The sequence below is a fragment of the Grammomys surdaster genome, unplaced genomic scaffold, assembly GCF_004785775.1.
Source record: "Grammomys surdaster isolate TR1022 unplaced genomic scaffold, NIH_TR_1.0 242, whole genome shotgun sequence".
Taxonomy (NCBI): domain Eukaryota; kingdom Metazoa; phylum Chordata; class Mammalia; order Rodentia; family Muridae; genus Grammomys; species Grammomys surdaster.
This window is the reverse complement of record NW_021604687.1, coordinates 581940-602972: the sequence shown is the minus strand read 5'-3', so window position 1 is coordinate 602972 and position 21033 is coordinate 581940. Positions and strand designations below refer to the sequence as shown.

General features: G+C 45.0%; 1 protein-coding gene across 1 annotated transcript in view; it reads left to right on the top strand.

Moving 5' to 3' along the window:
• Positions 1 to 313: 313 nt before the first annotated feature.
• The window catches only part of Cemip (cell migration inducing hyaluronidase 1), a 65760-nt gene continuing 45040 nt past the window's right edge, over positions 314 to 21033 (top strand). Inside the window, exons 1-9 of the mRNA XM_028774717.1 lie at positions 314 to 410; positions 4612 to 4758; positions 5236 to 5374; positions 7552 to 7788; positions 11542 to 11721; positions 14832 to 14902; positions 15970 to 16065; positions 16559 to 16680; positions 20734 to 20866. Coding sequence (XP_028630550.1) covers positions 314 to 410; positions 4612 to 4758; positions 5236 to 5374; positions 7552 to 7788; positions 11542 to 11721; positions 14832 to 14902; positions 15970 to 16065; positions 16559 to 16680; positions 20734 to 20866 — 1222 coding nt within the window. The remainder of the gene's footprint in view (positions 411 to 4611; positions 4759 to 5235; positions 5375 to 7551; positions 7789 to 11541; positions 11722 to 14831; positions 14903 to 15969; positions 16066 to 16558; positions 16681 to 20733; positions 20867 to 21033) is intronic.

Here is a 21033-nt window from a genome sequence, read left to right as displayed (position 1 = left end):
TTTCTTCCCTTTTTCTTGGCTTAAGTAGAAAGGCTCCATTTCAAAGAGAGGGAGCTTGAGGGCCACTCAGCTGAGAGTTACAGGACGGGGGCAGAATGGTGACCAAGTTTGCATGTCCAGATCTGCCTGGCCCTGAGTCATGGTAGGTGAGGAACTATTCACAAGGTCTCTGCTCTGGGCCTATGGGGTGTGCCTCTCTTGCCATGTCCCTGTCCCCTGCTACAGTGTGGGTGAATCTCTGTCTCGTGTTGGTGCTTACTGTGGGACTGTGCTTCTGACCCTCTGCTTGCATTTCAGGGAGCAAGCTGTTGGAATGAGAACTTCTGGGAGGCACGATGTCTCCCTCAAGATTGTGCTGGCCATGGGTTGCCTCCTCCTGGTCGGCTTCTCAGGGGCCACATCAGCAGCAGGTGAGAAGCCACAAAAGCTGGATCTGCTTCAGCCAGGCTCCTGGGGGAGGGAGATCACAGGGAGTCTCTCAGGTAGGGTCCACACTGAACATCTTGGTTTCTGGCAAGCCTCATCCTGCCCCAAGTTTTCTTAGGAAATGACAGGCTGGCCTAGAATCATCCCAGATTGCAAACACAGCGTCTGCTCGGATTCCGTGGCAAGCAAACCTAGTTGGAAAGGTACTGTCGTCTCCATGGAACTGAGACTTCCCTCGTGGAGCACCTATCTCTCAATTCTGGACAATTGGAAAGGGGAGATGTTGTTGTAAGATATTTTGAATTTTTTTAAAGAGACCAGATATTTGGATTTTAATTAAAAATCTTGTTTTTAAATGTCAGTTGCTAATACAACATATAGAATCTGTCCAGGAGAGAGTCGGGGAGTGAGGAGAGAAAATTCAGCCAAGACTCAGCTTTCTATCTCTGGTCTACTCAATTTCAGAGCATCCCCCTCCACAGTGTGTAATCTGGTCAGGATCTGGGCCTGTGAAGCCCCTTTCAACCACAATGCTCTCAGCAAGGATTAGATTGTGTCTTTCTTTTTTGTTGTTTAGTTTGGTTTGTATTTTAAGATAGGACCTCACAAGATAGCCCTGGCTGGACTTAGACTCACAGATGGGCCTGTCTCTGCCACTGGAGTTCTGGGATCAAAGGTATGCACCGCCACGCCCAGCTGTTTTCTGTTTGAGACAGTGTCTCAGTATGATCCAGGCTAGCTTCAAGCCTGCCATCTTCCCTCCTCAGCCCACTAAGTGCTAGGGTTACAGGCCTGTGTCATAGCCCAGCACCCTGCTCAGCTGTCCCTTACTACCTCAGTATTGGCAACTTTGCTTTAAGTGGTTTGTGTTATTTTATTTTGTTTTTTTTTTTCTCTTTTACCTTATGGTACCAAGCACATATGAATACCCAAGTGATCTTTAAATGAATTTGAAATTTAAAATAGAAGCACAGGACACTTCACCCAGGCTACAGGAAGCAACCATCGAATAACTGGTACCTTTGGCAGACACTGGAGGCACAGAGTACAAGTCTTAGAAACTGAGCGGGGGTTTAATAAGACCACCTTGGATACCATTGCCCGTCTTAAAATGCTATTATTACTCATTGGATTTTATGCTCTTCCATTATAAAGGACCTCGCATTGAACTGCATTGTTTTCCAGCTCGCTGGGGGCAGGAAGCATTCTGTAGCATAGAATGCCTTCACTGTAATTTCTTACAAAATCTCCTCAATTCTTGGGTGACATAGCAAGTAGGCAAAGTGTCAGTGTTCAGTGCAATGATTTATGACATCGCCTGAGTTCATTCCTCTGCTCTTTCAATTAATAAACACAGAATAGGTGTTGACTCCAGGCTAGTAACTGTATTTGGATTTATGTTTTGGGGTGATTCAATTTGGGGAGTATTCAGATATTTCCTGGGTGTTTCCTCCCACACCCCAGTTTGCATATAAACCCTTTGAAATAGAGGCTATGGCTCTCTCTGGTGCTGCGTTCTTTGGGAGAAGTAGAAATTGCCTTTGTCATTCATGCTTTAAGTAGTCGTAGCCTGCACTCCCTTATAGTCTGCTTCACGGGCAGGCCCTCTGCCATAGTGAGGGAAATCAGTGTGGTTGCCATGGTGATGTTTCAGAGATGGTACTGGTGATTTTTAGATGTTTTACTGATCCATATGTATGAATACCCAGCTTACACACAGGAGGGCCCACCACAGCCAGTCACAGAAGTACTCTGTCTGAGCCATAGGCTCAGAGCTTTTGGAGTGGGACTGACGTTCGTGATGGTGGGCAAACCTGTGTGTGAGGCCCACCATAGACAAGCTGAGATGTAAAGTTGGCTACAGAAGCATATGCCTAGACAGGGAAAGGACTATGGGCTTGGCTTGAAAGTGACACAGTGAGACCTGAAGCACTGTCCACTTAGTGAAACTGGTCCTCCCTGCTCTGAGGCTGGAGCTCTGGGCACTCCAGGAGGCTACATTTGTTCTTCGAACTCTGCTAATCAACTCCTTGAAACTGCCTCCCACATCCAGGACCAGGTGGAAGGCTACTAGGAATTCATGACTATCCTCTTTGGAGATAAGCCTAGGTGTGGGATTTAGCACCCGGTTCTCTGAGCTGTTGCTTTGAATACCAGCTTGAGCATTCTATATCAAGGCAGGGAGCTGCCCAGCCTATGTGCAGGCTGGTAGCAGCTCTTCTCTCCTGTCAGCAGGGAAGTCTGCATCTGCTTTCTGCATTGTTATTACTTGAAACTTAGGATCTGAAGTGGTGACTCACTGAGAGCTCACAAATGTGGAGTTCTCTTTGTAGTGATACTTAAAGTCTGAATTCACACCAACAGTGAGGCAAATGGAACCAAAGGTGGCTGCCATGCATTTGGGAGAGAATGTGGGGGCTGGGCACCCACACAGAAAACTTGGGCTCAGTGGAAGACTAGATAGTCCTTATCTGGTGCAGTTGAGTGTAGATAACAGCATGTCTCCCTCTAGGCTCTTCTTAGATATCTAACTATGGCAATTACAGCTCCTTCTTGCATGACTGATGAATAATCAATTACCCCTTAGAGCTGCTATGCCTGCTATGGTACTAACTGAATTGGAACTTGTTCTGGTCCCATGTTGTGGATATACTCCTATATCAACTTTACCTGTGGAATTTAGTGATTCTAAGTCCCCTGCACTGTGGTGCTTGCTTCCACTCCTGATACCTGTCCTGATCTCCCAACTGAATCCTTCCTCTTGTGGGCTCACCTAAGCCTCACCTCCATCTCCCCACCTCCTCTGTGCTACTTGTAAGTCTGATTGATTCTTCACAATCTAATTGCTGAGAAAATGAAAATAGCCTCACATCAATTAACTCCTTCTCCCTGCTTCTTTTTCTGGACCTCCACTTGCTTTCCACAGGGTGGTTCTCCCAGCTCCTGGGACATAGATGCCCCTTTTTGTTTCTCTCGGGGCATAGATTTGGAGCAGATTCCAGCAAACCTTGTGAACGTCCAGGAGTCTCCCAATCCAACTAAATACTCTGGCTACATGCTTGCTTGCCACACTTGGCTATAGACTGCCTTGGAGTATATAGGACAGGAAGCACAGCCTGACTTCAGAGCAATAGCAGGTGGCATCCGACCCTGGGAAGTCCATACAACCCACAAACCCACTCCTGGAGTGACCGTTCAGAACAAAAGGAATAAGAGCAGCCTAGCCAGGAGGTTGTGGTGCACTCCAGTAATCCTAGCACTTGGGAGGCAGAAACAGGAGGATCTATGAGATCAAGGCCAGTCTGGTCTACAGGGTGAGTTCCAGGACAGCCAGGACTACACAGAGAAACCTTGTCTCAAACAAACCAAACCAACCAAACAAACAAACAAACAAGTAGCCTGAACAAGTATAGAAACTGCCCCCAACTCAGTGGCCTTATACTCCACCAGAGCCAGTATCTCTTCTAGTGATGCTACATATGTCACATGGTAGATGCCTGCAAAGGGCATGTCCAGTGATAAGAGTTATTACCCTCAGAGGAGCCACCAGGCTGAAAACTATTTAGGACAGTCATGGGGGGAGAGGGTAAATACAAGACTTGCCTAAGCATACAGTTAGCCTTTGTTGTCTCAAAAACAATACTAATACTAATAAATACTAATACTAATATTATATAGTTGCTCCCTGTTTACAGGACATTACCAGTGACAGGTCACATGTGTTATAATCAGTGCTACTTGTTTATCCAATTGATTTCTTACCATCTTTCTCAGGTCTCCAAGGGAACGGAGTTAGAAAAGTAACCCAAAACCCTGTATATCGTGAAAGAACTTGGTTAACTCTTCAAATACTGCTTGGAAACCAAGAACTTTGGGTCAACTATAGTGTCACTTCAAACCTTACAATGCCCTGAGTGGTCACCAGATCTATCCTTCATGCAATGGGGGAACTGAATCAGAGGAGGAAGGGGGCTGTCCAGAGTCTGATGATAAAATCACGAAAGTGGTTTGACCACACCCAGGGTACCTGCCTCTCAGATCAGAATATCTCTTTGGTGTCTAAGAACTTGCTTTTAACCCTGGTAGAGAAGAAATGGGTGTCATGAAGTATATTGCCCTCACCCTGTCATTCTTTCCCTAGTGATGTGCTTGATCTGAGTGGTGACATGTCATTATCTTTGGCAGTGGCAACTGAGTGTCCTGATCAGAGTCCCGAGCTGCAGCCTTGGACCCCTGGCCATGACAGAGACCATCAAGTACACATTGGCCATGGCAGGAAACTACTGCTTACCTCTTCTGCCACAGTCCACTCTATCACTATCTCAGGGGGAGGTAAGCCTTCCTGTCCCTTCCACCATCTTGAGTCCTGCAAATGGATCTAAGCAGCCAGGATCTGAGACAGAAAAAAGCTCTATGCTTTGGGTTCACGATGGAAGATCTGGAGATTTGAGATTGCCATCCACTCAGAGCACCGAGAAATAGCTTGTCAAAGTTCTAATCTTTAGGGAGGAAAAGAGTGTTTAAAATGACAGTTTCTATTAGTGCTCTGAAAGGACCTGTTGTTATTACATCAACATGCTTGGTAATTAAGCTCAGGACATGGGGTAATGGCAACGAACTAGATGATCACTGTCTATATCTTGCAAAGCAGATGATGGGGAAAAGTAATTTCTGCAAGACAATGAGCATAGAAGTGCTGAGAAGATGTCCTTTTTCCTGCCTAAGGGGATGGGGAATCTGCTCTGAGCTCTGCTCTAATATTACCTAAGATTCTTGTCTTCTCAGACATCCCCTTTCCTCTCTCTTCAGGAAAGCTTGTCATTAAAGACCACCACGAGCACATCGTGCTGCGCACCCGGTACATCCTAATTGATGATGGTGGAGAGCTGCATGCTGGGAGTGCCCTCTGCCCTTTTGAGGGCAATTTCAGTATTGTGCTATATGGAAGGTGAGACAACTTTGCTCAGGGGTCAAGCACTAGTGGTGAGTCTGATGGGAAAGAGGTTTTCCAAAGGAGAGGGAAGCCAGAAGTCTGGACTTCTGTAAAGGACAGGAACCATTATATGTACCATAACCATGAATGAGACAGGCGCGATTAAGTGAGTAAGTAGGTATCCGAGATGTGCTTTGTTCATCATGCTGTATATGGAGTAACTGCATTACAGAAATTCCTGAAGGCTTTCAGTAGCTTTCCAGCCATTCCATGATTTGAAGAAACTCTGAATGAGGTTACTTTGTGCTATAAATGATAAGTATGCAATGTTTCACAGGAAGTTATGAACAAATGTATTTATTCCAGAGAGGGCACCAATGACAGACCTGAGATATAATTCTACCCAGATCTAGCTTGTAGAACCTATAAGGTTATTTGGGTTACTTTTAACAGCAGATGATTAAAAGTAGCTGTATCACCTAAAAGCAACCACAGCATGGGTACTGACTCGGGAAAACTGCATCCCTGAAGCTTAAAGCCCAACAGGCAGGCAACTCCACTGGAGAGCTCCCTCTACCTAAGCAATTGTTTATTGCTTGTATATTACCAAGGGAGGGGTCCTTCTGAGACTTATAACTTCCCTGAGATTTCTGAGTCTTATGAGCATCCCTCCACATCCCAGGAGAGGATGATTCCATTTGGAGAAAACAGAAGATCAGCAATAAGACTCAGGAAAATTCCATGTGCCTTTCCCTCAGGGCTGTGACCCATCTTTTTTTTTTTTTTTTTCCTGTGACCCATCTTTAAGCAATTGAAAGTTATAGTTATAAGAAGACAAGCTTTAAAGCTTGTTGACAGCCAAAGTACATGGCTTGAACCTAAAAATGGACCTCTAGACAAAGTTATTAAATTAACAGGCTGGCAAGCCAAGGACGGGTAAGATTCTGCACAGAGCCTTACCAACCTAAGACATAAGTCCATTGCCTTTGATTGTGCATATTCCAAGATGGGTAAGGAAGGCATTCTTGGCAGAATGACCTAAGACAGGCTCAGTCTTGTTTATGAAATAAAAAAGGAGCCAGGCAGTGGTGGCTCATGCCTTTAATCCCAGCACTTGGGAGGCCGAGACAGGTGGATTTCTGAGTTCGAGGCCAGCCTGGTCTACAGAGTGAGTTCCAGGACAGCCAGAACTACACAGAGAAACCCTTTCTCGAAAAACCAAAAAAAAAAGAAAAAAAGAAAAAAGAAAGAAAGAAAGAGAAAAGAAAAAGAAAAAAGAAATAAAAAAGGGGGAGATGCAGAGAGCTTTTGGGGCTGCTTGGCAAGAATCTGACATGGGCCAGGGACAAGGAAACAGGCTACTTGGCAGGAATATGACATTGGCCAAGGACAAGGAAGTGGGCTTCAGTCAGGAATCTGACATTAGACTAGAACAAAGAAGTAATTTCAGGCAGGAATCTAAATTTTAGGCTAGAACAAGGATGTAGGCTTCAGACATGAAAATGACTTTGGGCTAGGACCGGGAAGTTGGCTCAGACATTTTGGTCATCCTGATAAGCCCTTAGAAACAGTGATCAGGGGAGTGTTCACAGAATTTTGCTTATTGCCTTGCTTGTTCTTTGACTATTTGTGTTTATTGTCTTGCTTGTTCCTTGACTATTTGCATCTATTGTATTGCTAGTACTTCAACCTAGAACTGACCTTAATACTTGCATGTAATTAAAATGGTATAAAAGCAAAAAAAGAGAAGGAGGGATGAGACAGGGGGTTTCTAGGGAGGGGAAATGGGGAAAGGGGATGGCATCTGAAATGTAAATAAATAAAATATCCAATAAAAAAAGGAAAAAACAGTAAGTTATAAGAAGTGATAGCTAAGAATGTTTGACTGTAGGCAGGAACACAGTGAAAGTACCTGTTATTCCATAGTCAATAGGGCAGAGACAGAAACCAGAGCTGAAGACCGTACCAGCAAACAGTGTCTGCTAGGTACTTCTGCTTCTCTGTATACCTGCTGTTACTCTGTTTTGGGAAGGTCAGCTTACTAATGCTTTTCTGCAGACCTAATGTCGTCGCCAAAGTGCAATTTGGCTTTCTGAGGCCACAGTGAGAATCTGGGACCAGTGATGCTCCCCTAGGGCTCAGCATCTGACCGAGATGTGTTGCTCAAACCTTTGGAACCATTCTCTTTACAGGGCTGATGAAAACATCCTGCCGGACCCTTACTATGGCCTGAAGTACATCGGAGTGGACAAAGGAGGCACTCTAGAGTTACATGGGCAGAAAAAGCTTTCCTGGACTTTTCTAAACAAGACCCTTCATCCTGGTGGCATGCAAGAAGGAGGATATTTTTTTGAAAGGAGCTGGGGGCACCGTGGAGTCATTGTTCATGTCATTGACGCCAAATTGGGCACAGTTGTCCATTCTGACCGGTAAGGTTGGCTTTCCTCTACTCATGTTCTCGCTTGTTCAGAATCTCTCCCAACCAGAGGAGGCTGGCATGCTGTGTGAATGATGGAGAGGGCAGTCCTGCTCTAGAGAGGCACCTTCTTTCCTAGGCATTTGCTCAGCAAAGCTGAATTTAACACAAATGTGTGCGAGTACACACACACACACACACACACAAACACACTTCAGGTGGTAATAGAAATGTAAAAGGCATAGTGGAATAATAGAGAAGGAACCAGCCATTCACTTTAAACAGGTGATCAGGAAAGGCCAGTGTGAAGGAGCAGCCTGTGAGCTGAGAACTGTGTCAGAAAAAAAGCTCAGCACAAGTGCAAAGAGCCAGAGGTATCCCAAGAACTGAACTCTTAGATGAGGGAGAGGGGCTCAAAGGTGGGACATGTGGAGCAGGATGGAGGAGGAGAGGTACAGGTGACAGTAAAGAAGTGGATTTTATTTTCAGCGAGATTTGAAGCCATCGGAGGTCTTCAAGGAAAGCATGATCTAATTGAAAAGAACATTCTGGTGACTGGGAAGAAAATGGGATGGTAGTGGAGGGCAAAGTGATGACTGTCAGGTGTTGTCAAAATTATTTAATCCCAACCCAGGGTTTCTACCCTGCCTTTGACCATATAGTTCCCAGATAAAAGACACATACGATCTTTATATTTATAATAAACATAGCATAACAACTGGGCAGATAGCTACCTCTACACTATTATGTCTATTTCCCAACCAATAATCCCAGTATATAATTTGCCATGTTTCATCTAGGCTGCTCTTAATTCCAATTAGCCAACCCATATGGCCATGTTTTCATGACTCACCTAAACCATGGTGGCTTTTTCATCTCCCGCCTTCTTCTCCCTCTCGTGATTCTCCTCCCACCTCAAGTCCCCGGAACCCTAAACCCTGCCTACATCTCTTCTGCCCAGCTTGGCTGTCAGCATCTTTATTTACCAATCAGAAATAACTTGGGGGCAAGGGGACTGACTCTCTTGCCTCTGGGGCAACCAGGTCTTGGGGGCCTGCATTTAGCATTATAATAGATAGCAACAAACTAGACCTCAATAGTCAAGCCCTAGCAGTGGGCCAGGTGAGCAGTGTAGGTGGGGATGAGGTGTCTGCAGGAAGTACTGGAGATAGAAGACTGTAGGGAGACTTGGAAGGCAGAGCAGCAGGACTCTGGGGTCTACCTTGGTTCTGCAGAGCTGGACCTGTCCTGTGTCCTCAGGGCTCTTAAGCTCCCCTTTAGAAAAGATCCCCAGAAGAATACACCTAGAGAGACAGGGTTCTATGGGTACAGCTGCAGAGTCAGGGACCCTCTGGGGGCAGGTACAGGAATCAATGTCACATAGCCCAGATGCAGTGTGGAGGCCAGTCAGGAGGAGCTAAAGTGCTGTCAGTATAGGGGACAGCTAGAACGGGTTTTTAACTGGGTGATAGGTGTTCACTTCACCTCCTTGGCTTAAAGAATGTTGGAGACCTCGAGGATTAATAAGCACAGACAAATGCCGGAGGAATTTACCAGAAGCAATGAGAAATGGGTTGGCTTTTAAAGGTGGCTAGGCTTTGATGGGGTTGGGGTCAGGGGAGAAGGCAAGGCTCCTGAAGGAGGAGTGGATATGGTATCACGGATCTTTGATAAAGGCTGGCCATGGGAACAGGCTGAGGAGGCCAAGACTTCAGAAGCACACTTGAGCCAGATGCTATGAATCTGCAACTGAACAATACCTCTCCAATTACTTCACTACACTGTGGTACCTTCTCCTTTTCCAAATGTTCTTAGCTAGCTACACAGGCTTATTTTTCAAGATTCATTTCCGAACAATTTGCTTGTTAAATTCAAAGACAAATCTCTTCCATTGTAACTGTACAAAACTTTATATGACCAGAACAAGGACAACACCAGTAGACATGGCAGTGTGGAAGCGACAGGTCAGAGGGCCTAAACCCTACAGAAAGAACTAAAGACAACTAATGAATGCTGAGAGCCAGAGGAAATAGCGTTCCCTGGGGTGAAAAACATACTAACTTGTTACTAATACCAGTGTTCAGCCCTGAAAACATACATGTGAGTAACATTATACAGACAAAGCAGGTTGTATTTAGAAATAAACACACAGGGGGCTGGAGAGATGGCTCAGTGGTTAAGAGCACTGATTGCACTTCCAGAGGTCCTGAGTTCAAATCCCAGCAACCACATGGTGGCTCACAACCACCTGTAATGAGATCTGATGCCCTCTTCTGGTGTGTTTGAAGACAGCTACAGTGTATTCATATATAATAATAAATAAATAAATCTTTAAAAAAAAAAAGAAAGAAATAAACACACAGACACACACACACACACACACACATTGAACATACTTAACAAAAAAGTCATAAATTTGAATGAGGCCCAGGTGGATGTTAATGGGAGAGATTGAAGATGGGAGAGAGATGGGGAGGAGTGATGTGATTATATTATAATTTCAAAATTAAAACAATTATTAACAAAGGAAAGTCCCTGGTGTGGCATTGCCACCTTAGATTACTGATGCTGGAGCAATTGTTTGCCTTTATGATTTCTTACTATCAGGGTATAGTTGTTGGTTTTAAACATCTGTATCTTTCGTAAATTTCACTTGTAAGAGTGAATTAGCCAGGCTTGGAGGGGTGCATCTGACATTCCAGCTACTTGAGAAGCTGAGAAAGGATTACTTGATTCCAGGAATTCAAGGCCAACCCGAGCAACATAATGTGATATACTTCTCCATCTCAAAAAAAAAAAAAGTTAGAACCCAGTGAGATTACACATTCCTTTAATTTCAGCCTTTGGGAGGCTGAGGAAGGCTCTCTTTGAGGTCAAGGTCAGTCTCTGCTATATTGTGGGCCGTTCTGATCTACAGAGTGAGAACCTTTCTCTATCTATACCACACACACACACACATACACACACACACACACACACACAATGTAGTAAGGGATGATCATTCCTTACAATGAATTGTACTTGTAAATGACCATTGTATGTTACATACTTAAATCTTGTTTAAGATCACTTCTTACAACACGGTACTTGTAGTCAACCATAATGCATTACATACTTAAAAGCTTGTTTAAAAGGGCAAATTTCTTGACTAGCGTTCTTACTATACTAAACTTTTTAAAAAGAGAAAGAATAAGGAAAAAAGCAGAAATGCAATGGCCTTCACAGTGGTTTAAAAGTCTAACACTACTAACCGTTTAATGACTGAAATACACCTGAGCTGTTCCAGACTGGGAGACATGACATGAGGCAGCCTCGCTATCATTCCCACAGACTTTGGAAGAGTTGTTTTGGTCTGGATCAGAGATAGAAATCCCTGCTGCTGTAGGTGTCCTGATTGTCTCCTAATGCTAATCCCTTCCAAGAGGCATGAGCAACAGCTCCCAGGAAGAAAGGGGACACGGAAAGCCTGAACCCAAAGCATGTGACTTATTCTACTTCCCAGATCCAAAGATCATCTCCCTCTGGAGATATTTCTGAGATCTTTTCCTGTGTGAATGATAAGTGTGACCAAATCAAAGTCCCTCTTCTTGAGTAGCTCTGTATGGCAAGCCAAACTTGCTTGCTCTTTGAAGAGGCTTCTTTGTTTATAGTCCTCAAGGTCTGTGGACAATACCTTAGCTGCTAAAACACATGTGTTCTTAGGTCTCTGTCTCTTTCAGACTGCTACCAAGACTATCCACATCTTCACTTTGTCTACTCCTTTTAGGTTCGACACTTACAGATCCAAGAAAGAGAGTGAACGTCTGGTCCAGTATTTGAATGCAGTGCCCGATGGCAGGATTCTTTCTGTTGCAGTGAATGATGAAGGTTCTAGAAACCTGGATGACACAGCCCGGAAGGCAATGACCAAACTGGGCAGCAAGCACTTTCTCCACCTTGGATTTAGGTACTGTCCATCACTTTCGTCTCCGCTCAACTGAAGCAGTCCATGTTAACCAGGACATATCTCAAGCTCCACAGGACTTGGAACGACAGCACAGGGCATTGCAGGCACATTGCTAACCTACACTGGACAAATTCAGGCATGGTGCTCAAAGGAAGCCTAGGATTTTTTGTTTTATTTTGGTTTGGTTTGGTTTGGTTTGGTTTGGTTTGGTTTGGTTTGGTTTAGTTTAGTTTGATTTTGGTTTTGGTTTTGGTTTTGGTTTGGTTTTACAGGAAAAGCCCACTACTACAATGCACAGGTTTCTATATGAACTTACTTCTTCAGTCACTTACAAGCACTGAGTTTGCCTAGAATGAACAAGGAAATAAGAGCCTTGTTGTCTGTTTACCCTTTCAAGGTTCATATTGTGCCTTGGGGATTGGCAGACAGTGTTTTAGAGATTATGCAATTATCTCCACCCAGCTAAACACCCAAGGAAAAGAGCCTTATTTAACAGGTTCTAGTGTGTAGCCTCTTGCTTTAGATTGTAGCATCATGCCTGATGTTGGCATGTGCACACACTGACAACTGCAGGAAGTCCTTCGGCACACTGCAGTCACATCTTTTGATCCTGAAGCCAGCTCTCAGATTGGGTAAATTTGAGATCATCTGTTCCCTAGCTGTTTGTGGTTATGGTACCCATTCTTCAGCTCCTCAGACAAGGGCAAGCAAGAGATGCTCAGAGCCTTTTCTAACTTAAAGAGTAAATTAGCTGGCTGGCCAGAGATCCTCTGGGCAAGGAGAGACACCTCAGGTCCCAGGCCATATTCTCTGGCTGCTGCTTCTGGAAGGGAAACTGGGGCAGGAAGCTCAGGCAGCCAAATATGACATGGAAATCTTGGTATGGCAGGCCTCCTTTGTCAGCAGACGCCAGACACACTTATATTTCACCACATTATAACGCAAAAGTCAGTTTATTAATTTATGATGAGAAAGAGACTATGAAGAAAAAAGCTACTGAGGGGACTCGGGCGAAGGTTGTAGTGGCTCAGAGCCCAAAGCCTGACTTCTGACGCCTAGCTTTGAATCTGTGCTGCGCTGCCTCTGAGGTGTGACCACAGGCAAGTGACTCATCCTCTTTGCTTAATTCTGGAATCTGTAAAATAGGGTATCTCAGGATCTATCGCAAAAGAGTGCTGGGAGGGGTTCCATGGGATAATATGAGTAACATAGTTGTCACCCTGCCTGGCATTTAATGAGTGTTCTCTCCTTCTAAGAGAGTCACTAGAACAATGAGAACCTCCACATGTCATCCTGGTCACAGCAAGCAGGAGTTACATAATCATCCCTCCTTTATATGTTGGGGTGACAAGAGCTGAGCATCTAAAAATCAGTAGATGTGCTGGGACTGGGACCCCTATCTATTCCTTCAAAAAACAGGAGGTTTGGTGGGATTCACTCAGCTGAGCCTGCTGAGCTTGCATGGGACCCATGAAAAAGAATGAGAAAGAGAGAGAGAGAGAGAGAGAGAGAGAGAGAGAGAGAGAGAGAGAGAGAGAGAGAGAGAGAGAGAGATTGAGAGGAAGAGAAGAGAGAAGAGAGGAGAGATGTGAAGGGGTAGCGGGAGGGGGAGAGGGAGAGGGAAAGATAGTGGGCAAAGGGAGCTGATTCAAGGGGAATGGGCAAGTGCAGGACCACAGTTGGGAGGAGGCCAAGCCAGTGGAGTTGAGAAGGACTAAGAGTGATGTACATGGGAGGGATGCAAGAGACACAAGGATACAAGATTGACATTGGAGGGTCGATGGCTCTGTGCTGATGAGCTTCAGTTTTGCTCAATGGCAATGGGGAGCCAATGAAAAATTTAAGTACGAGTGTGACATAACAAAATCTTAAACCTCAGCTGAACATCATTCAGCACTGACTCCCCAACACGGGTGGTTCAAGCAAAATCAAAAGCTACTCACATCATGTGATCTTTTGCTGTGTCTTAGAGAAGCACTTGGTGAATTCTTGGGGTATGGGAGAGTCTTTGATAAGATCCCGGTCCTTAGAAGAAAGCTACACAGATTTCACTATGCTAAATTAAACATGACGTAGGACCTCCCTAAGGAAACAGAAGCCATAAGAATCCAATAGTTAAACCTGAGTATTTTTCTGCTAAATTTCATGAGATGTAGAAAGTAATAAGAAAATCTAATAAGTCTTTCTCTAATAAGTCAATGGTCATGAACAGACTTGGAGTTCTTCCCAGAATCTTCATTCAGCTCTAGAGAGGACACCTCTGTCCGGGAGCTGAGGAAGGCAGGATAGAGAGTCATTTCTGCCATTTCTCAGTTCCATTTAGTATAGACAGCTTAATATGCCAGGGTGGTGTATTAGGGTGTGGCCCTTACCCCAATCACTGCCTGTAGCATGCTAGGCAAAAACCACAAAGAAAACCTGCCGATGAGCAGTGCCCACTTTCAGGCTACGTGACATTTCCAGTCCATACACCTTTTTCTTTCCTTCCCTCCCCATCACCAGGCCAAGATACTTCATCCCTTTCTAAGATCCAAGGCAGACGGCTAAGTGGCCAGTCATAGTATCCTGTGCCATGGCTATGTGACTTTTCCAGTTCATTCACCTTTCTTTCCTTCCCTCCCCATCACCAGGCCAACATACTTCTCCCCTTTCTAAGATCCAAGGCAGACGGCTAAGTGGCCAGTCATAGTATCCTGTGCCATTTTCCTTGAGCTCACCTCTTTTGGGCAATGGGCATGAGAGGAATCATCTCTTTTGGAACCCGTCTGACATTTGCTGCAGAACCTAATTGGGCTTGGCGGATGACATGGTTGGTTGAGTTGTTGGTGTGTTTGTTTGTGATTCATATCCATTCTTTGCCAGCATTGAGTAAAACTGTCTCCAGGGAAGAGATGCCCAGGCTAGCAGGCTGCTGAGGAAGCAAGCAGCCTTGTGCTTGCAAAGAGAGCAAGCCCATTGTTTTATGGGGAAAGGAAGCCCATGGTTGGATGGTAAATTCCTCCAGTCTCTAGGGAGACTCAGCTATGAGACTGTGTCTTCATTCTGTGAGCCTTACTGAGTGCCAGCACCAACATGTAAAAAACCTGACTCTGTTTTTTTTTTTTTTTCAGACACCCTTGGAGCTTCATCACCGTGAAAGGAAATCCCTCATCTTCAGTTGAAGATCACATTGAATACCATGGTAATGAATGGTTGGTGAGAGTCCTGGTCCTCTCCAGTATCTCCCTGATGAAAGGAGTTGTGGGTTGTGAGTGACTGGTTGCTCTCAGAATGTAGCTGCCCTTCTGCAAGGACTCAGCTAAGAATCTGGCCACTTCACTCACTACATTATGAGCCAGCAACACAGGTCCAGGCTAGAGGAAAGTAAATCTCTCCCTAGGATTTTGTATGTCCAAAGAAGTCTTCACTGACAAAGAAAAGTTAAGTGCTGAGAGGTGACCTCCAGAAGAACACTATGGACTAGAAAACATAGAAAGTTTGTTTGTCTTTTTGTTTGTTTTTTAAGATAGTGTGAGTAGCCCAGATTGGCCTCAAAATCAGTATATAACAGAGGATGACCTTGAACTTCTAACCTTCTGCCTCTACTCTAAGCTTTGAGATTACAAGTATATACATACCCCCATTGTATAAACCTACAGTTCTATGCATGCTGGGCAATTATTTTGTCTGAGCTACATCCACAGCCTGTAGAGGGTCTTTCTCAGACAGTCTAGTGTCTTTGCCTCGTGTAGTTAGGGTGAGTTCTGCCAGTTCTAAGTCCAGGGCAGAACGCAGATCATGAGAAATAATAGATTTTCTCAACTTTCCATTTGTCAGAAGGGTGTAATTGAACTTTCAAAACTGAAACACACACACGCACACAAAATGGATGTAACCTCTTTCTAAATGACAAGAATAATTTGATTATGGGAAAATATTGTTTAATGAAATGGCTCAAGATCCTTGAGTTAAAAAAAATCCACTGTGAACTGGACTTGGTAGTGCATATCTGAAATCCCTACAATTGGGAGGTGGAAGCAAGAAGGTAAGTTTTAAGGTTATTCTTGGCTACATAATTCAAGGCCAGCCTGGGTGCTACCTGAGATTCAATCTCAAAACAAAAAAAAAAAAACAAAAATAAAGCACTAAAACGAAACCAAATCAAAACAAAGAGACATGGGTGTAGGGGTTTGCTCTCTGCTGTAAGGTCAGCATCATCATGGAGTTAAGGGTCTATTGGCTTCCTCACATGTCTGGTGCTTCTGACAGGTCACAAAGGCTCGGCTGCTGCCCGGGTTTTCAAACTGTTCCAGACAGAGCATGGCGAACATTTCAATGTTTCTTCATCCAGCGAATGGGTTCAAGGTGAGATGTTTAAGACAGACTGCTAAAGCCAATTTGCAGGAGTGCTGGCCAGGAGTAATGAGGATTTCTTATATCAGTAGGGACACTTTACTAGACATCAACTGAGAAGTTGCAGCTGAAGCTGTCTTTCATTAATCAAGCCACACTGGAGAATTGTTAGCAAGCTCTCACCTGTGGTTAAGATTTGCATTGCACCTCCACAGGGACATTAGGAGACAAGTTTGGTTTTTTTATATGCCAGGTCATGGGGTTGGACAGGAAATGCAGACAGAAGCTGGGATAGAAGCTGGCCTTCCAGCAGCTATCTCAGGCTTACAGAAAGCAAGCCGTGGTAATGATGGCAGGTGTACGGATGGGCTTTTATTTCTCTCCATCCTGCTCATTTCTTTCATAATAACGAGAAACCTATATCACCTATATAGGGAACAGTCCTTAGGAGACAAGTCAAAAGGAAACAAGGTCCTGTCTGACCTCGTCTCTGCTTTCTGCCTAGATGTGGAATGGACGGAGTGGTTCGACCATGATAAGGTGCCTCAGAGCAAAGGTGGGGAGAAAATTTCAGATTTGCGAGCAGCTTACCCAGGAAAAATCTGCAATCGACCCATTGATATACAGGTACCAACCGCACAACATCCAGGGAGTCTGCAAGGCTTGACTTTGAAGAAGGCTCTGTGTGTCAGAACTTCTCTTTTTTCTTTTTTTTCATGCTTTTTTTCCATTAATTTATATATTCACTTCACATCCCAATATCAGCACCCCATCTTCCAAGTTCTCCCTCATATAACCTATCCTCCCACATCCCCTTCCCTTCTCCTCTGATAAGGAGGAGGCCCCACCCTGGGTACCAACCCATTCTGGCACATTAGGTCACTGCAGAGCTACGCACATCCTCTCTCACTGAGGCCAGACAAGGCAGCCCAGTTACAGGAACAGGATCTACAGGCAACAGAGTTGGGAATAGCCTCGTCTCCAGTTGTTGGGGGACCTATGTGAAGACCAAGCTGTACCTATGCTACATATTTGTTGAGGAGTAGAGGAGCTAGGTCCAGCCTACGTGTGCTCTTTGGTTGATGGTTAAGATTAGTTGGCTCTGATGGTCTTCTTGTGGAGTCCTGACCCACTCCAAATCCCTCAATCCCTCTGCCAACTCTTCCACAGAATCCTGGGCTCCATCTAATGTTTGACTGTGGGTCTCTGTGTCTGTTTCAGCCAGCTGTTGGGTGGAGCATCTTAGAGGACAATTATGCTAGGTTCCTGTCTACAAACATATCAAAGTATCATTAATAATGTTAGGGACTGGTTCTTCTCCATGGGATGGGTCTTAAGTTGGGCCAGTCATTGGTTGGCCATTCCCTCAATCTCTGCTCCATCTTTATCCCTGCACTTCTTCTAGGAAGGACAAATTTGTGGAGGGATAAGGACCCCAACTTACCCAGAGCTTTTCTTGTCACTTGGGTGGAATTACTCTCTGTGCCCTCCTCTGAAGTGAATCTGTTAACCAGATTGCACTATTCCCACCTGAGAGACAGAAGTGAAGGTTCCTTATCTGTCCGAAGCCACGACTCCAGGTCCTGTCTGAGTTTCTTCTCCCTCTTGTCACTCTGCTTCCTCAGCCAAGGCTGCAGGTTTCTGCTTGGCCCACCAAGCTCACGTCTGTGTTGATGCCCTATGGGCCCTTAGACACACAGTGGGCAGATAGGATTTGAAGTGTAGCCCAATCCCAGCAGGTACATAAAAGTCAGCATTCATGGAGTCTGCAAAGGATCTCCACTCACAGTTTATTCTACCTGGAGGAGATGACCTCTACATTGGGCACACATTGAAGTGAAAGAGACTCATAGACCATCTTTGCCCCCACAGATGCCAATGGTTTCTCACCTCCTTGAGGGCTCAGGGCCCTCACTAAGCTCTTTTCTTGGCTGTACCACCCCCCACTGCCCAGACTGCGTCTGACATGGACTCTGGATACCTACCTGTTCCAAATGGACATAGTTAGATCCTCTGGGGACAGGGTAGGATGTACATCTGTGACCTCTAGAGGACTGGAGAATGGGGAAAAACAACAGGATTATCATTGTCACCTAACAGTAGCTGACACAGAGATGGAAGCCCGAGAGATCTGACTAGCTGAGACAGTTCCCCCTCCACATCACTGACAGCTTTGGGCTGTGTGTGAATGTCCTGGGTGGCATGCCTCCTCAGGGTGACCATGCGTGCACTACCCTCACAGTGAGCATTTTTAAACCCTGTGTTCTAGTTTTGCTTGTACATGATAGCTATAGATCTACATAAAAAGTATTTGACTTTATGGCTCAGTGCAAAAATAGGGGTTGTAAATGTTCCCTCACAACTTGGTTTTGTGGACTGACCATGTATGGACATGGGTGTCTGAGTGTCTTCTATAAATTTTATTCAAAAACCCAGGGAGGGGTTTGAGACAGGGTCTCATAATGCCTGGCTGGCCTGAACCTCACTATGTAGACCAGGCTGGCACAGAGACCCACCTGCCTCTGCTTCCTGGGTGCTGGGATTAACGGCAAGTACCATTGTGCCACACTGCCTTGCTAAAAATTTACTGTTAAAAACGAAACATTACTGAGTATTTTATTACCTGCAAGTATGGCGAATAATAATATTTCTTTAAAGATTCCTGCTGTTTAGCTGTGATAGATCTTTTTTGCCCTTCTTATATAAGACTGACTGAGGTCATTAGAGAAAGAAAGCGGTGTAAATTAAGCAGTTCCCTTGAAATCATTACTGGAGTTTTTGTTCTGTGGTGAATATCCAACTTTAATAGGGAATGAGTTGAGGCCCTGTTGTCAGCGTGACAAGGTTCCCACTGAAGATGGACCTACCTTCGTGGGGCTCTGAGGTCAGAGGAACAGGACTTGACAGTTGATGAACTTGAACTTGGTGGTGACACTTTGAGTTTTAATGGGTACCAAAGGGACAGGTTTACAACCTTGTCTCAGTGAAATGGAGACCGTGGAAATCACGGCTGTGAGAGTGACTTAGGAAGAACAGGGTTTTGATTGAAATTTAGTATTCTGAGAGACCTCCTTCCAGGCCAAAGACAAAGCTGGCTCTGTTAGTCTGTTACTTAGATTCTAGATAATCTTTCCTAAAAAGTCTAGCTCTCTCTCAATCTCTCTCTCTCTCTCTCTCTCTCTCTCTCTCTCTCTCTCTCTCTCTCATTGGTGATACTTTCCTCCCTTCTCTAAGCCTGTCCTTGTCTCCATGGTTTCTGTGCCAAAGATGGCCACAGTGCTTTTCTAAATTGCCTGTCTTTGAATGGCAGCCACAGTCTGCAGAGGGACACACCCTGCCTTTGGGATGAGCCCCAGCTGGCAGGAACCACCATCCTTTGAGCCTGTTCCTAAATTCTATCCTGCTCTTGTGCTTCTTGCCTGGCATCCCTGGTCAGCTGCAACCTCACTTTCAAGGATGCAGTGGGGGTGGACGGGTAGTGGGGATGGGAAACAGGACATCTGAATAAAGTTTGTTAGGCTGGACATAGCTGAAAGCTGGGGCTTTGAAGCTAAATCAGCTTGGGCTTCAATTTTCACTGCACCACTTACTGACAGTGTGATGTTTGGCAAGTTACTCATCCTCTCTGAAGGCCATTTTTCTGATCTCTAGAACCAATGACCACAACAGTTTCACTATGAGGCTGTAATGGACATTCACATGCATTTAGGTCGTTAACTGAGAGAGCTGATCCCAAACTTTCCTACCTGTTAGAATCACCTGGGCAGTTCTTAAAATCCAGATGCCTAGGGTACAACCTAAACACACCAGATCTTAGCCTTTGAGGGTAATGTTTGGTTGGAACCACTGTCCACCCTTGCACAAGCTGGTAAACCCCATCTACTCTCCTTCCCTCAACCCCACCTACACAGAGAACACTCTGGGCTAACATGCCATCTCTCTTCCATGTTTCCAGCAACCCATCTGAGAGTACCCGTCCAGGGGCTCTGGTTTTGAGCATATGTGGGCACAATCCCAGCTCCTATTGGACATATCATCCCTCCTCACCTAAAGCTCTAAAAAACTCCTTTGCTTTAGTGGGAATGCTCAACTTCACTGACCTGCTCCTTTGAGATCAGTGAACTGCTGGAGAACTACCTCCCAATAAATCTGCCTTTATAATCTTGTTTGGGCTGAACTGGCTTATTGTGTCATTAGAGAAACCTATTGGGTAGAGAGACTCCTGGTGGGGTGTAGAAGCCCATTTGGGCACCTGTGGGTTGTGTAGAGTGAATCTCCAGTAAATAAATGCCAGCTCCTTTCATAGACTGATGGTGGTGAGATGGCCATAAGAAGAGACGCATCAGGGTTCTAGAAGAGCCTGTGTATGGTGGATGCTCCATAAATGCACGCACAATGATGACCAATAAGTAGGACTCCAGACTCTTGTTAGATCACAGACCTTCTAGCTGACTCTCTCCCACAAATCAGGCCTTGCCACCTCAATTCTGAGATTTACTGCTGTCTTTATTATAACAAAACTCACAAAGACCGTTGGGATAATAGTCCTGGCCTGTTGTAAATAGTTTCACAGTGGGGACAATTTTAGACTTGTAAATATAAGTTGTGGGCATTAATCAGCACTTTCCCTCTTTATAAAAAAAAAGGATCCTTGCTCTGTAATTTCCATTCCATTCTCAGGCCACAACAATGGATGGAGTCGCCCTCAGCACTGAGGTTGTCTACAAGAATGGCCAAGATTACAGGTTTGCTTGCTACACCCGGGGCAGAGCCTGCCGCAGCTATCGAGTACGATTCTTATGTGGAAAACCAGGTAAGCAAGGAGATCCTGGCTCCTTATTGGGTTAGAAATGCAGCTGAGCTCTGATCCCTAACTTGATCCCTGACCTGGCTTCTATGCACTGTGAAATAGGATAGCTGGACCAGCTGAATTGAGCATCAAAATGTCATAAGCATCCCCACTCAGTGCAGAAGCAACCA